We start from the raw sequence: 16,875 nt of genomic DNA, 5'->3' as shown, positions 1-16,875 counted from the left end.
GGTAAATACACTCTTCTTAGACTGATCTCTGAAATACTGTTAATAGTATGCACTTTAGATTATTTGTGTAAAGTTTGTATGTGGTTTTGGATAAACTTCTGCTAATGGAATCAAACTGAATGTTGTGGAAGGATTGCAATTAGCGGTGAGAAAGAAGTCTTCACGTTTACAGTAAACTTTAACTCTCTTGGTAGCAAACACTGCAACTGCATATGATCTTCAATAAGAGGTAGATTTTCATAGACCTATAAGAAAGAGGTACTGTATATCGTTGATAGGGTGTGTTTATTGTCTTTGGTTCGTAATCCACACCGCAAACCAGAAGGCCACAGATCAAATGATCGCGAGCGCAAGCAAAAAGGTGTTGGTGACGTGCGCGCATACCGATCTAACGCGATGACGTAATCGCTCCGCCGCCTGTTGGTCTTTCACAGTTGTCGACGGAGACTGTGGAAATGGCCTCGAGCTTCCCCGTGTGTACGAATTACCCGAGTAGATAACGACGATGAGTATTTTAATTCCGTTTAATACAAGACAAACAGTTGTCTTCACCTAAATCCCTGCGGAGTGAAAGACAAAACAGTACAACCAGCCGCTAAACCACAAACGACATAACGCACAGCCTCGGATTTTCCGCGGGGCTCTCAAGCTACTATGGAGGATATCAACTCAAACATCAACGCGGATTTAGAGGTGCGGAAGCTACAGGACTTGGTAAAGAAACTCGAACAGCAAAATGAACAGCTTCGGAGTAGATCTACTCTCCTGTCTTCATCTGGAGCGGTGTCAGCGAATAACAGACCCCTCAGTGCGGGATACGACTCGCCCCTGTCAGCTGGAACGGGGCTGGCCGGCTTTACCGGGGTGGGGTTCGGTGGAACCGGTGGCTATGGTGGGATTTTGGAAAATTCCCGATGTTTAAGCCCCAGATTGTCTTACGATGGCATCAGTTTCAGAAAGGCATACGAGGCCGAAGGGGCATCGGCTGCCACCTCGTACCCCGGACTCAACTCATTCTTCACTGACGCAGAGGACTTTATGGATGACGCGGGTGAAACTTCTATTCTGGACGAGGTTGAAATACTTGATCTCGAGGACATGGATTGTTTGAACGAGGAAGAAGACAGCTGGTGAGTCTTTTAGCAGTCAGGACAGTAGGTGTATGTTTTTAGGTAACTGTAGTAGTATATACCGTTAGACAACAACTAGGTCCAACAGACGTGACAACACAAACACGCCCTTTTCATGTAAATGAGTTGCTAGTGTGAGATGTAGCTAGCTAAACTCGACAACAGACGTGCGCAGCTGTTCCGAGCATAGCCAACACGGCGACAAACGGTTGGCCACGGAAAGAATCCTCGCCGCGGTGGAATGTACGGTTATCTACTGATTATTAGCTATCCAGAGACCGAGGTTACCCGCACCGCCAGACTGCAGACAGGCTGTCAAGTCATTGTTGATCAATGATTGGAGGTGTTTGCCAGGAATGGCCAGTGCGGGCGCCGCCATAGCCGACTCCCTAGTCTTATATGACCAAGGCGCTAGGAACTAGGCAACAGTGAATTCCGAAGAATGCAGCTGTTTAGCTAACAGGGGAATTACTGTGTCAGACATCCGGTGTGCCAGCTGATCGTGTTTAGTTTAACCTGTCACAGGTTCGCTCTCCATGAGGCGAGTGCTTTTCTCTACAAGGCATTGTTGATGGTGGAGAGGACCATTGGTACTATTTATGTGACTCACCAAACAAGGCAGATGGCCTGTCTTGTCGCCAGTGTGGGACGAGAGCTAGAGCTGTCACTGAGCAGGGAAAGTTGTTTACTCACCTAAAGCCTTTAGGGAAAGAGACACAACCATGGTTACAGGTCCTTGAGAAACAGTGCCACACTAGCTACAACTGTCTGAAAAGAAGAAGAGAGAACTTTGAGAGTGATCAGGAGAAATTGAGATTACTGGGCAGTGTTGATGTACCAAAGTTTCCAGAAAGCAGAGATTGTGTTTTGTACTAGGTTACTTGTAAAGGGATCATTTTGTCATTAAACATTAAGTACAGATAAAGTTATATGGGGACAGATATAGCTCAGCGTTAAAGCATTTCACTGCAGAGTAATAAGTCATGGTTCGAATCTCCCTCTGTATGGTGCTTTGTATAAAAGCGTCTGATAAACACATTACATATTCAATACATAAGAACAAAATACAACTTTTCTCTGTAATTCTAACCACAGCAGTTTCCAGCATTTGGTTGGATATTTGAGAAGTGTAATCCTTGAAATGGGAGACTGACAGGATTTGTGTTTCCGTGGCGATCCGCATGATCCTCAGTAGTGGGTTCTGAGCCCGCCTGGCCTGGATGCTTCAGAAGGGAAACATGTTGATGTTAAATGAGAAGAGATCAGCCTGAGCTTACTGTGTCTGTGTACGTTGTTGTTGTGTGTGTTTATGTTTCATGCTGTGTGTATGTGAGCCTGTGTGTGAGCATGTGTGTTTGGGTTTTTAGGCTATATGTGTGTGAGCATGCGTCTTTTAGGTTGTGTGTGTGTGTGTGTGTGAGCATGTGTGTTTTATGTTGTGTGTGTGTGTGTTATGGTAACAAGGCCTTGCAGGCCAGAGCCCAGGTCTCTGCTTGTTATCTCTGTGCTCATTATGGTCTGTATGAGCAGGGCTTCTGAGCAAGAGGCTGAGCAAGAGGCTGATGCTCCTTCAGTGGGAGAGGAGAAGGTAACTAAGGATGGTTACCAACTAAGGTCAAATAATGCTAATGAGACTGATGTAGGATAGGCCTAGCCCCAGTAGAGTCCTCTAAGGCAGGCCTAACCCCAGTAGAGTCCTCTAGGACAGGCCTAACCCCAGTAGAGTCCTCTAGGGCAGGCCTAACCCAGTAGAGTCCTCTAGGACAGGCCTAACCCCTGTAGAGTCCTCTAGGGCAGGCCTAACCCCAGTAGAGTCCTCTAGGGCAGGCCTAACCCCAGTAGAGTCCTCTAGGACAGGCCTAACCCCAGTAGAGTCCTCTAGGGCAGGCCTAACCCCAGTAGAGTCCTCTAGGACAGGCCTAACCCTAGTAGAGTCCTCTAGGACAGGCCTAACCCCAGTAGAGTCCTCTAGGACAGGCCTAACCCCAGTAGAGTCCTCTAGGGCAGGCCTAACCCCAGTAGAGTCCTCTAGGACAGGCCTAACCCCAGTAGAGTCCTCTAGGGCAGGCCTAACCCCAGTAGAGTCCTCTAGGACAGGCCTAACCCCTGTAGAGTCCTCTAGGGCAGGCCTAACCCCAGTAGAGTCCTCTAGGACAGGCCTAACCCTAGTAGAGTCCTCTAGGACAGGCCTAACCCCAGTAGAGTCCTCTAGGACAGGCCTAACCCCAGTAGAGTCCTCTAGGGCAGGCCTAACCCCAGTAGAGTCCTCTAGGACAGGCCTAACCCCAGTAGAGTCCTCTAGGGCAGGCCTAACCCCAGTAGAGTCCTCTAGGACAGGCCTAACCCCAGTAGAGTCCTCTAGGGCAGGCCTAACCCCAGTAGAGTCCTCTAGGACAGGCCTAGCCAGGGGAGAAGGTTAGTGTACTGAGGTGTGAGAACGGTGAGACAGGGGAGAGAGACTGAGGGGTGAGGCAGTGTTGGCCCAGCAAACTGATTAGCCTGTCCCAGCGTCTAGAGATGAGCTCCACACCCAGAATCATCCCCAGGGCTGATGCAGGGCCAGGCCTGTCATGGACTTGTGTAATCTTGGATTAGCATCATGCGAGATTGACAGCATGTGCGTGTTAGACTCGCACTCTAGCCACAGCAATGCATGGCCATGGCATCTCCACCTGCAGACTGGCTGAATAATATGTAGCAGCAGGAGCAGACAGGACCTGTCTGTCTGAGCTGGGTTACCGATGTGGGCTAACCACAGTTTGGCAATACCTGAGACAGCCTAGATTGGTGCTATGCTGTGCTATGCTATGCTGGAGTCCCGTAGTCTGTGGGTACAGAGAGGAGCAGCCATTTGTGGTTGCAGGGTACGTGTGTGTGTGATGCTTCCTCTCTGGCTGAAAGTGAGTTGGCAGCTGCTGACTCAGACCTCTCTTCCTGTTAGCCTGGCTGCTCTCTTCCTTTCAGTTTCTCCCTCTCTCTCTGTTCCTCAGTGTGGTAGGAAAGGTGTGGGCTGACTGATTGATAGACCGGTGGGATGTTTGATGGATGAACCGATGTGTTGGCTGTCCCCCTGCAGGCTGTACGAGGCCAAGGTGAGCAGCCCGCTGCAGAAGGCCCTGAGCCCCATCGTGTGGTGTCGTCAGGCCCTGGACAACCCCAGCCCCGACATGGAGTCAGCCAAACGCTCCCTGCGCCACCGCCTGGACCTCACCATGACAGGTACCTCCTCCTCTGCCCTGTTCTCCTGCCTCCTCTCCCGCTCCTTCTTCTTTCCTCCTCACCATGTCAAGGGCTCCTCCTCTCCTCCCCCACCTGTATGAATGTGTGTGTGTGGGCCTGAGTGTGTGTGTGAGGGCCAGTGAGTTTTGTTTTGACAGCTAAAAATAGGGACGCCCCTGTCTGTGTCCCAGCTAGAGCAGGGTCATCTTAGCTGCGGTCATGTTGAGCTGTTGCCCAGGACCGCTGGGAATTCTGGGTGAGCGATTGCACAACACACCAGGTGATGTCATCACGAGGTGTGGAGACCTGAGAAGGCGATGCCACCACAGTAATTGGACATGGTGGCCTGGACAAACACCCCCTCTCCTCGTGTGTGTTTGTGTGTGTGTGTCAATGTGTGTGGGGGGGTCCATGCAAAGCAGGTAACTGCAGGACTGTGAGCAGGGAGAGTTCACACTCCTCGCTCCTTCATTTAGATACTTCAGGGTGTGTTTGTGTATGTGTGGTGTATGTAGTGTGTGTGCGCGTGTGTGTGTGTGTGAGACACACCCTTCCTTTGCCTCCTGGTTGCTCTCTCACACCTTTCCGCGACTGGAGTATGCCAGGAAGGTTGCCATGGCGTTGCGTGTCAGTGTTTCCATAGCGTTGGGCATTCCTGCTCCTGGGGATAGCAGCAGATGTAAGATCAGCCTAGCTCTAGGCATGTGTAACACACACACACACACACACAGGTGCATACAGACAGGCAGGACAGTGGTGATGTATGAGTGTCTGAGGTGAGATTGTCCCACCCCGGTCTCCGAAAAAGATGGTTACACATTGAAACAAACACAGGGGCTCGTCATCTGTGTGTGTTTGTGTGTGTGTGTGAGAGAGAATCTTGTTTTTATTGTGTTCATGGCAACCAAGCACAAAGCTCAACACCCCCTGTTCAAATGTAAACAATGTGATCCCAGAATGCCTTAACCTAGGGGAGGAAGGGAGTGGGAGGAGAGACTCTCGCATCACATCACACCGCTCTGTCATCCATTACTCAGGCCTGAGGCAGGAATAGAGTGTGTGGGGTTGAGGTTTTCAGGACTCTATTTCTGTAGGTCCCTACAGGGCTGTGCTGCAGCTCCCAGTTAAGGGAGGGAGCCCTTATCGCCTCCTGGGGGTGGAGGTCTCTGGTGCAGCTCCTCATACCCCCTCCCTCCTCCCAGCATCCATAGCTCTGAGTGGTCTGGTCTGCCTCTTATAATGTAAATAATACAACAGGACAGAGTGGAGCGAAGGAGAGAGGAGAGGGAGGCAGCGGAAGGTGAAAGGTTGAAAGGAAAAGTAAGTTGATAATAAAAGGCGCCATTCCAGTCACCACCCAGCTGTGTAAATATGTCCAGACAGAGAGAAAGCCGGCCCAGCCCAGCCTAACTTAACCCAACCTGGCCCTGCTCTGCAATCCAGCCCAGCCTTGTGTCTCCCTTTGGTTCTGTGTCAGAGTGTGTGTGTGTGTGCGCGTGTATGAACTGCCATGGAGCAGGATCTGACAGACTGAATCTTTATGCTCAGTGTGCAGGGTGGTTAGTCAATGTGTCCTATTGTGAACCGTAAGCCAGTGTATGAAGAGCCTTTCTATGAACCCCCGCCCTCGCCCCCGCCTGCCGTACGCAAGCCCTCCATAATGAACTGCCTTCGCCAGAACACTGCACAGCTCTCACAAAGACGTGTGTGTGTGTATGAGGGGAGGGAGGAAGGGGGGGGGTAGGGGCGGGCTATAGAGAGTTGACAGGGATAACTTAGTGAGGGATTGTCTATGTCCTGTCCTGTATGGAGGCTGAGCCGTGTGTGTGTGTGTGTGAGTGGCGCTCCTCAGCAGAGCTTGTGACTGTCCCCTGATCAGTCAGCTGGTATAGTTAAGTCTTTCTCAGCACAGCTCCGTGATGAAGTCTCTGCTCTAATATGGCCTGAGGACACTGTAAAACATGTTATGTTTATGACCACAGTTTACAGTGGTCCCCTAACTCATGTCGAGAGATTCTGTCCAGCACTGATTCTCTTCCCCCCCCCCCCCCCCCCCCCCCCCACACCCCTCCGCAGCTAACAAGCGTCGGAGCCTGTACGGCAGCCCCTACTCTGCCCCGGGGGGCTACGGAAGCCCGTACAGCCCAAACCCAGGCAGCAGCCCCTGCAGCAGCGGCTTCCCCTCGCCCTCCTCCACACCCTGCCGGGGGCCCGTCGTCAGGCAGACCCTGCTGTTCAGCAACGCAGGTGAGAGGGCCTCCCCATGGACCCCCCCCATGTGCGTGTGTCTGTCAGGTGGTGAAGGCGTACACGCTATATAGTTACATACCTATGTGTGTGTACTGTGTGTGTGTGTGCAGGTCACCAGCGGGGGTCAGCAGAGAGGAACCCCCCGGCGCTGAGCCCGCAGAGCTCAGTGGACAGCGAGCTGAGCACGTCTGAGATGGACGAGGACTCGGTGGGCTCTACCACCACGTACAAGCTCAACGACGTCACCGACGTGCAGATCCTGGCGCGCATGCAGGAGGAGAGTGCGTACCCTGAGCCCTGACCTCTCACCCCTGACCCCAACCTCCTACCCTTGACCACTACCCCCGACCCTAGAGTGTGTGTGTGTGTGTGTGTAAATATGTGTATATAATGTGTGTCCAGGCCTGCGTCAGGACTACGCCGCCACGGCGTCCAGGCGTAGCTCCGGCTCCTCCTGCCACTCCCTCCGGCGGAGCGCCTTCAGCGACCAGGAGCTGGACGCCCACAGCCTGGAGGACGAGGAAGAGGCCCACCCGGCCTTCCACCTGCCCTCCTCCTCCTCCGCCGCCCGCTTCTCCCCCTCCCCCCGCGCCTCCCCCCGCGCCTCCCCCCGCTCGCGCTCCCCCGCCCGCTCCCTGGACCACGGCCACGGCCGCGGCTCCCCGCAGCCGATCATCAGCCGGCTGCAGCAGCCGCGCCACTCCCTGCAGGGGCATGGGGGAGACACGCAGACCAGCGTGGTGAAGAACGAAGGTAGAGGAGGGGTTAGGGACGGGTTGAGAGGGGAGGAGGAGGAGGGGGTACACAGACGGCAGGGGTGAAGAATGAATGTTGTGTGGGGGGGCTGTAGGAGCTAGCAAGGATAACGTGGGGGGGGGGGAAAGGCCTGTCTGTCTCTCTGTGTGTATGTGCATGCCTGGGTGTAATAATGTGTGTGTGTGTTTCTTTCTGCGTGTGTGTAGAGAAGTTGAGGCGCAGCCTCCCTAACCTGACTCGGCCCAGCCCGGCCCAGCAGGAGTCCAACAACAGGAGCTGTGAGACCAGCCTACACAACGGAGGCTCCCCCCGACACCAGAACCAGTCTGCTAGTGAGTACACACACACACACAGTACATATACACTCATACACACACACACACACACATATTCTCATGACCACACACAGGCACACAGACACACATAAAATGCTTTGAACTCACCGGTTTTCAGTTCCTAGGTCATCCACAGTGTCACAGTGCCGATGTCTCTGCTGCATGCCTGGAGCCTCCACTTCCTCTTCTTCTTATTCTCTGCTGGATCACTGGCTGCCTGTTCTGCTTACTGCTCTTCCTCTCTTCACTAGAATAGCTCCCCCTGCCAGACAGCTGTGGTCAGGGCTGCGGTAGGCAGCCTCATCCAGGGACTGGGAAGCGCTCTCCGATTAGCATCTCTCACACTGTTACTCAACACACAGATTATGCTGGTGTCAGTGGCGTAGCGGTGCTTAATCCAGATTAGATAAACCCCAACACAGACACCTGATGCCAGCAGTTCAAAGGACAACCTTAATCTGGCTTTGTTTAAACACGGATAATCTTTATCCCAAGGTAATCTGCTTCAGCAAGTTAGAGTTGGTGTGTGTGTGTGTGGTGTCTGTGAGAAAGTGTGTGTATGTGTGTGTGTGAGAGAGAGAGATGGATCAGTATTCACCAGGGTAGGCTCTAGGCTGTAGTATGAGGCTGACCTCTGAACCCGGAGAGACTGGTTGTTGGGGTAGACAGCCAGCACTGTATTTCTTACTTCCATTATCGCTTTCCCTGTCTCTCTCGCTCCGTCCTGCCAGCTCTGTCCAAAGAGACAGTTCTGGTTGTGCTGGGCTTGTGTAGATATTATTGCTTGGTTCTGGTTGTGCTGGTCCTGTGTAGCTATGCTTGCTTGGTTCTGGTTGTGCTGGTCCTGTGTAGCTATGCTTGCTTGGTTCTGCTTCTCTCTGGATCTCTGTGAATGCTAGGCTTCAGCTCCCTCTAGTGGCTGTCTCTGACTCTGCAGGTCTGGCTGTATAATACTACCAGCTCTGGTCCTCCATGCTGACTCTCTCAGCCTGCATCCCCAGGCCTATCTGTCACCCTCCTCTTGCCTGCCTGCCTGGCTGCCTGGCTCACAAACTGGTTGATAGACTGACTGGCTGCCTGGTTGGTTGGCTGACTAGCTGGCTGACTGGTGGGTTGGTTGGCTGACTAGCTGGTTGGCTGACTAGTGGGTTGGTTAGCTGCTGACTGGCTGGTTGGCTGGTGGATTGGCTAGCAGGTTAGCTGCTGGCTGGCTAGCTGGCTGGTTGGCTAGCAGGTTAGCTGCTGGCTGGCTAGCTGGCTGGTTGGCTAGCTGGCTGGTTGGCTAGCTGGCTGGTTGGCTAGCTGGCAGGTTAGCTGCTGGCCGTCTGTCTGGCTGCCTCTCACCACTTATGGAACTGCTGGTCCTATGAAATCCTGATGTCCACGTTGTGGTCACGTTGTTGTCACAACCGTGATATGTTGAACCGAGGTGTCAGGTTGACCTCCACATGTCCGCCCCCCCCCCCCCCCCCCCAGGCCAGCTCAGGTATCACGCCCCCCCTCGCTCCTCCCCGAAAACCAAGCAGCAGCTACAGAGCCCATCAGCACTACAAGGTAACTTCCTGTCTGGACCTGGTAACTTCCTGTCCGGAACTGGGGCATGGTGCTCGTCATGCACACACTTTCACACACACTCTCTTGCATGCACACACACACTCATTTCTATGCACACACATGCTCTCTCTCTCACACAAGCACACATGAGCATGTAAGTACCCAGTTTGAAGCAGTTTATGCTTTGATCTGGACTGGTAGTGTTACTGGTCTGAAACTGGTCTGATTCTGTTTAGTGTCCGGGATGGTATTGGTCAGGTTTTGGTTTGGTCTGGTACTGGTCTGGTTCTGGTTTGGTCTGGTACTGGTCTGGTTCTGAGATGGTTCTGGACTGAGCTGGTACTGGAGGGGTCTAGTCCTGGTGGTTAGGTCTGTTCTGGATTCTGGAATGGTCAGGTCTGGTACTGGTCTATTCAGGTACTGTTTGTCTGGACTGGTTGTGTCTGGAGGCCCAACTGGTTAGATAGACCAGGTGTTAGGCAGTGCTGTGATCTGTAGCTCTCCCCCCTCCCCCAGGACACCAGGGGTACTGCAGGGTTCCACTCCTCCATCACCTGCTGTCTCTCCTCTCTGCTGTCTGAACTAAGACCCTTTCTCCTGTCTCTGTCTCTGTCTAGTCTCCTGTTGCTTTGGAGAAGAAGGGGATTTTAGTGAGTATTCTATGGCGCCCCCTGGTGTTGTGAGTGTGTGGGTGTTGTGGTGTGCCCTGCCCTGTCCCCTCAGGTGTGTGTGTCTCATCCTGCGCCTGAGCTCACCTGTAGAGACACCAAACCTCCTTTTCTCTTCATCCATTGTGATGTTCAACCTCCACCTTCATCTCGCTCTCGATCCTCTAGAACACCTGTATGGAGTTAGTCCTCCAGGTTTACCATCTAGAGATGATCTGTAAGGAGTTAGTCCTGCAGGTGAAAGACATGTATGGAGTTAGTTCTGCAGGTGACATACCTGCTTGGAGTTAGTCCTGCAGGTGAACATCCAGGTGACCAGGTCCTATAGAAAACATGCTGTGTCGAGTCATCGTCTGTCATTGTGGTCATCATCAGACACTGTAGAGGAAGTGAAGCTCACATGTTCCTTTCTGTTTCCTGTACTGATGTCTCCCCTCACTCCCCCCTCCTCCCAGTGCCCTCCCCCAGCAAGCTGCGTATCCCCGCCACGCCCTCCCCCCTGGCCCTGAGGCAGCCAGTCAAGGCTCCCTCCACGCCTGGCTCCGCCCCTGGCTCCGCCCCCGGCTCCGGGACTTCGACGCCCACACGGTCCCTGGCCCCGCCCCGCAGCGGCTTGCCCCGCCCCAGTGCCTCTACGGGGGGAGGAGGAGGAGGAATCCCCCTGCCACGCAGCAAGCTGGCTCAGCCCGTACGCAGGTAGCAACGCACCCACACCCACACCCAAGCACGCTCTCACACACCCAACACACTCTTACACACATAAGCACCTCAAACAGCATACACACACACACACACCTACTCATGCTCTCATATACAAACATATGCACACACACATATACCCCAAACACAAGCACCTAACACAGGTGAAACAGAGGTGCAATCAATCAATTAATCCCACTATACTTTTCCTCATCATCACCACCACCAGTCCTCCCTCATCCTCTACTCTCCCTCCCCCCTTCTGTCTCCCCTTCCTCTATCCAGTGTTAGGCACACACGCACACGTACACACACAGGAGCAGCGTGTGTGTGTGTGTGAAAGAGGGAACTAATGTGTTTGTGTGTCCTGCTCAGGTCTCTGCCGGCCCCCCGGACCTACAGTGGGGTGAGAGACGGCAACTGGAAGGAAGGCTGTTACTGAGCCCAGCAGAGGGCGCTCTCCTCCACCCAGCAGCACGACCAGGCAGACAATACAACACGGCACTTTATCCACCAGGAATACTTCTACCATGAGCCTGGAGGGATGCGAGACCCGCACAGACTGACTCCTGTGGTCAGGAGGAGAGCCGTATGAGAAGGAGGGGGAAGAGGAGGAGGTGTCTGGAGAGGCCAGTCAGCCCCTCAGATGCCACAGAAAAAGAAAGGAGACACGTAAAGAGGAAGAAAGCAGCAGCGCTCCAGTCCCTCCACCAGAGGGCGCCAGGTCCTGAGCGGCTGCAGCCGTCGCTCAGTCAACCGATGAATCAATAAATCACACTATGCTTCTCTCTTCCTTATTTCCTCTCCCTCTCTCCAACACTTCATCTCTCCCCTCCCTTCCGCTTTCGTCCATCCCTCACCCCCACGACTCCATCACTCCCCCTCTCTGTCTTCTCCTCCCTCCATCACCCCCCCACCCCCCCCTCTCTCTCTTTCCCCCCCCCCCCCCCCCCCCCCCCACAACCATCCCCTGCCCCCCCTCCTCCCCGTCGTTCAGGTCCTCAGGTTAACGTATCTGTAAACGTTTCTCTCCTTGTGTTGTGTGTTGAACAGATGCATTTAGAGATCAATACGAAGCTGTGCAGGTGAAATGTTCCTCAATGTTCCAAGAATTGATGTTATGAAAAGTAAATGCACCTCTTAATGGTTGTGGTGTCAAAGAGTGTTCCTCTTGTGAGTCAGACAGAATGTATTCCAAAGTAGTTTTGTTTTCAGTTATTTTTGGGTGGGGTGGGAGTGACTTATTATTTAAATCATTATTTAATAATTCCCTTCCAATATTTTCATATTGAGTATTTGTTTTGTATTATTTTCAAAAGTTTTGAAAATGTGCATTTTAAACCTCAGCTGCAAAGCTAATTCTCCAAAGCCTTCTCCCATGGTGTAATAGCAGGGTGTAGCAGTAAGTGACAGGTGAAGTCCAAACCCTTTCCTTGTTACCAAGATGTGATTGGACATCAGAGCAGCCTAACTGCTCGAATCGGAAACTCGTACAGGTCAGGTTGAGGTCTACTTCCTGCTCAGCTCTACCAGCTGCTACTGTTTTATACTAGTAGAAGCATCAACAAAGGAAATAGTCATACTGAAGTCCCTCAACACAGTAAGTTGTCATGTTAAACCCCCTCATGACATATTAGTCACATTGAAGCCCTTCACGACAGGAAGTACACAAGCAACTTCCTGCTGTCCACCCAATACTTGCATTGCTTAGTGGGAATACATGACAGCATGTTCAATAACCAGAAACAAAGAAATGTTCAGAGTGGCCATTGCCTCTTGTGCTTTAAATATGAATCACAAATTGCAGATTCATAGAAGGCAGTGTGCCAGATATGATCAAATAGTGCCTATAATTTAAAGTTTCACATTGTCCTTTTTGTTTTTGATGTACTATTTTGTGCCAACTTCTTGCTTTGCCAATACAATTTTGATCAGTGCTTTACTTTGCTTGATTTTGTTTTTGTCAAAAATACATTTATAATTGCTTTTGAAAAAAGTATATGTATAATATGCGCCTTGATATTTATATCTTGAAATTACTCTCATTGTGTAAATGAACTATTTATTAAAGAGAGAGGTGCCTCTGGATTTCACAGTGGGAAGCTTTAAGAGAATGTTGCATCAGACATGCCACACCCTTTTGTGTGACTTTTTGTTAACGACCTTTTTATATCCACCGACATTACATTCAGTTTCCCTGTGTAAACTCACATTTCAAATAAAAAAAAATGGCAAACCGTCTGTGTGTACAGTCAGGTTTGTGGCGTACGGACGGTTTAATAACGTTTAATCCTAATTGTCGAACCGTGATTTACGGCGCACGCACAGATCAAGGTTAGGGTTTACATTTTATTTCATTTAGTTGAAGGCACGAACATCTGACAAGGTAGTCAACGACAAATGGACACAGGCCACCGGAGTTGTACTGCTACACGTACAGTTGGTACGTGTCCATCTAGCAGAGAGGGGAAGCGCTTAATGACAGCGTAATGGCGTTCCTGGGGCCCAGTGATTGATTAGGCCAGGAAACCCCGCCCTGGCCCGTCAGTCTGTCGCTAAGTAACAAGCTTCATTTATGTGATGGAGCGTGGGATAAACCGGATGTACGTCAAACAGGTTTATGCAAGCGTAGCAATTCATCATGTCAGCGCTGATAAAATTATTAGGATCATCAATTATTAGTCCAACGGATTAAACATTTCACGTTTTAATCAATCAAATTAGAATGGTCCTGACTTCAGCCAGATGACAATAAGTGAACATGACAGGATTTGAAATAAGTATCTCAACTATGATATTACACTTTATAACTCGACCTACTTCTTTAAAGTAGCCTGAGCAAAAAGGACAGGCCAGTCATGGTGGTTACTTTCAAACCCAGCGCTGTCCGATTTATGACAGACATAAATAGAACGAAGAAGAAAGGGAACGTGCGCGCAGATTATCTCAGTCAACGCACGAACACAAAGAGCCTCGCGGTGTTCTGTGTGTGCCTGTTCAACCGCAAAACGAGAGAGCTGCAGATGTCTTGGAAGTTGGAACTAGTCTACTGCGCTTGCTTCCACATACTATATCGTTTTGAAAAGTGTGTAAATATTTGCCTTATGTAGTAAAAGTTAAAATAACATTAGGAATTATTATAAATGTATATTTATATATTAACACAACACGTTGTTCAAAGGAACATTGCCAATATGTATTTGGCCTATCCGCAGACTGTGCGCAGCGCATAATCAAATGAAATTGGCGCTATATATTATACTTATTACCAACGTCCAGAGCACAGCAACCGGCATTCCAACTCTCCACAGATGATGAGAGGATTGCCCGCGGGACACGAGCGACTGTTGCGCGTACCACACAGCAAGGAGCCAATCGGCGCGCCAGACCCTCTCTAGGTGGGTCCGTGTATAAAACCCAGACCCACGCGAAGATTCCGTTGCATTCTGAAACCACGGGAGCCTAGAGTCTTCCTTCGTCGTTGGGGACAGCATGCAATGACGATGTGTCTCTAGGGACTGCATCGGCACGTCCAGAGAAACACCGAACGGAGATCTCCAGTATCTTGGACCGGCATCTGTTGCGCGATGGAGACCCGTAGCGCAGAGGACGCAGATAATACTAGTCGCCTGAACGAATTCTTAAACTTTACGATGAATGACACAATTAACCGACTTTGGAACACTGTGTCGGAGACAATAGGATTACGCATGGCTGAAGACCCAGTGTTTCTAACGGCAGGCACGCTCAGGACTGCCGTGGATGGCGCGCTTATGGCTGTGCCTCCGTCTGAGCCCGCGCACCTGGTGGTGGCCTTCTGGGATTCCCCGCTGAGTCACGGGATCAACGTGTTCGTGGGGCTCGTGCTGTGCTTCACCATGCTGGGGCTGGGCTGCACCGTGGAGATTAGCCAGATCGAGGAGCACATACGGAGACCGATTGGGGTGCTGCTGGCGCTCGTGTGCCAGTTTGTCATCATGCCCATGGTCGCCTTTCTGCTCGCCCTGGCATTCTCCTTGGACGACGTGGCGGCAATGGCCGTGCTGCTGTGCGGGTGCTGTCCCGGGGGAAACCTCTCCAACATCATGTCTCTCCTGGTGAACGGGGAGATGAACCTCAGGTGATATACCATCCACAATCAAATTAGTTAAAACTGCAAGGTGGAATCATATGTCCGTTTTCGAAAATTAAAATATAATGCCATTAGAAGTTGCAATACCATATATACCAAAGGCACCTTAAACATTAACGTAGCAATTTTGAAACACGATTTTCCAGACTCGGCTCGTTCACAAGACTTAATAATAACATATTAATAATAAATTCAATTTACGCACATTAACTCAAAATGCGCCTTTGTTGGATTTTACGCACGGATGCTGTAACTTTTTAAATACAGCCTGCGTTTTTCAGCAGATGATTTTCTGCAAGTAGTACCACAATGTCGATGCACATTTTAAGTTGGTCAATGCGAAGCCTTGCGAAGTTTTGCCTTTTGCGTTCAATCTCGACGAAAAAACATTCTGAAAATGTATCATTTGTTTCTACAGCATCATCATGACCATCTCGTCCACGCTGCTGGCGCTCGTGCTCATGCCGCTGTGTCTGTGGATCTACAGCCGTGCGTGGATCAACACCCCGGTGGTCAACCTGATGCCGTTTGGGGCGATCATCCTGACCTTATGCAGCACGCTCATCCCTATCGGTCTGGGGGTGGTTCTCCGTTACCGCAATACGCGGGTGGCGGACATTGTTCTGAAGGTATGAAAGGAGAAACTGTGTGCATAATTGTCAAGGTGCGTTTTGGAGTAGGTTTGGATGACTGGTTGGTTATATTAACGGTCCGCATGTTGCAGGTGGAAACCTCAGTTTTTGATTATCTAAAAATAAAACCGATAAAACTAATTAGTTTATTAGCTCTGGCGGTCAGTGGCGTCACTCGGACGCATTGCGAAATTATTTTGGGAAGAGGATACGAGCCCCAAGGCGCAGTGACGTTATCACAGTATCATTGTCAGTCAGTCCCTCCCCCCACAGAACATAACTTATCTACCAGCTAATGTATGGGAGGGGCTTCAGATGTGATGACGAGCAACGCTAAATGACAGTCTGTTTCCATGCAAGAGAAAGCTCACTTGTAGCTTTTGCGCTGGCACAAGAATAGGCCTACCTATCTTTCATGGAATATTTTGATAGGCAAAAGCTCCTTAAGACATTTACTACGACATTTACAATATTCCAAAACATTAAAATGTTCAATATATTGTTGTGACTTGGTGGTGTTTCTAATTCCTAGGTTACGCAAACTTTTCTACTAGTCATAGAATAATAATGTATTTATTTAGCACACAGTTTCAGCCAAAGTGAAGTACAAGGGGTAGTTCAACCTCTTTACCACTGAGCTATATCCCTGTAGCATGTTGTGTGTACCCATCTAGTCCTGCTGTGTATAGAACTATGTGGTCCCGACCTCAGGGAGTTTAAACAGATGTAACATTAAGGAATATAATAAATGTCTTACCTACTTCAGGATCAAGGTCAGTGGTAGGTAGTATATCAATTTCTTTAAACCTTCACCTGTAGGCTACCTGGTGTGTCTCAGCACCAGTCTGGTCCTGACCTCAGTGTGTTGTGTTCCTCCAGGTGTCCCTCTGGTCACTCCTGGTCACTCTGGTGATGCTGTTCATCATGACGGCCGCCATGCTGGGCCCCGAGCTCCTGGCGACCATCCCTCCCTCCGTCTACGCGGTGGCCGTCCTCATGCCCATGTGTGGATACGCCGCCGGATACGGCCTGGCGGCGCTATTTGACCTCCCGCCGCAAAGTCGCCGGACCGTCTCCCTGGAGACCGGCTGTCAGAACGTGCAGCTGTGCACCGCCATCCTGAAGATGGCGTTCCCGCCGCAGCTGATGGGCGGCATGTACATGTTCCCGCTGCTCTACGCGCTCTTCCAGGCGGCCGAGGCGGGTATCTTCATCCTGGCCTACCGGACGTACCGGAAGGAGGTCCTGCATAAACAAGACCCGCTGGGCAACGGCGAGGATATAACGTACCAACGGTTTCAAGATGAGGATGTAGGCTTTGACACTTCCTACGGGGCGGTGACCGTCAGCGACCCAAACACCATCATGCTGGACCCGTGTCCGGACGCTACTCCAGTGTAGACTGTGTCCGCGGTGCGAAGACTTGTTTATTGCGAGAACCACGAAGTGTAAACAAGGTGTTACTGTGTGTGGTCCAACTTGATTGGTGGGATCATTAAC

The 16,875-nt window shown here is 51.0% G+C and overlaps 2 protein-coding genes across 5 annotated transcripts; both read left to right on the top strand.

Annotated features, from left to right (window-relative positions):
* The first annotated feature begins 403 nt into the window (after window positions 1–403).
* On the top strand, window positions 404–11,063 carry slain2 (SLAIN motif family, member 2). Of its 4 annotated transcripts, XM_047037079.1 has the most exons (10): window positions 404–1,130; window positions 4,207–4,349; window positions 6,426–6,596; window positions 6,710–6,880; window positions 7,002–7,352; window positions 7,562–7,687; window positions 9,167–9,244; window positions 9,862–9,894; window positions 10,368–10,608; window positions 10,987–11,063. In XM_047037079.1, exons 1-10 carry the CDS (start codon window positions 655–657, stop codon window positions 11,051–11,053), a joined length of 1,857 nt encoding a protein of 618 aa, XP_046893035.1. In that variant the 5' UTR covers window positions 404–654; the 3' UTR covers window positions 11,054–11,063. The 4 variants fall into 4 exon arrangements, with proteins under 4 accessions (XP_046893035.1, XP_046893037.1, XP_046893036.1 ...); XM_047037081.1 differs by lacking the exon at window positions 9,167–9,244; XM_047037080.1 differs by lacking the exon at window positions 9,862–9,894.
* Window positions 11,064–14,112: 3,049 nt separating this feature from the next.
* slc10a4 (solute carrier family 10 member 4) lies at window positions 14,113–16,826 on the top strand. The gene is made up of 3 exons (XM_047037135.1): window positions 14,113–14,731; window positions 15,162–15,372; window positions 16,255–16,826. Exons 1-3 carry the CDS (start codon window positions 14,199–14,201, stop codon window positions 16,774–16,776), a joined length of 1,266 nt encoding a protein of 421 aa, XP_046893091.1. The 5' UTR covers window positions 14,113–14,198; the 3' UTR covers window positions 16,777–16,826.
* Window positions 16,827–16,875: the final 49 nt, after the last annotated feature.

Source organism: Hypomesus transpacificus, chromosome 16 (genome assembly GCF_021917145.1).
Source record: "Hypomesus transpacificus isolate Combined female chromosome 16, fHypTra1, whole genome shotgun sequence".
NCBI classification, from domain to species: Eukaryota; Metazoa; Chordata; class Actinopteri; order Osmeriformes; family Osmeridae; genus Hypomesus; species Hypomesus transpacificus.
The sequence above is the reverse complement of the archived record's forward strand: the minus strand, read 5'-3'. Positions and strand labels throughout refer to the sequence as shown.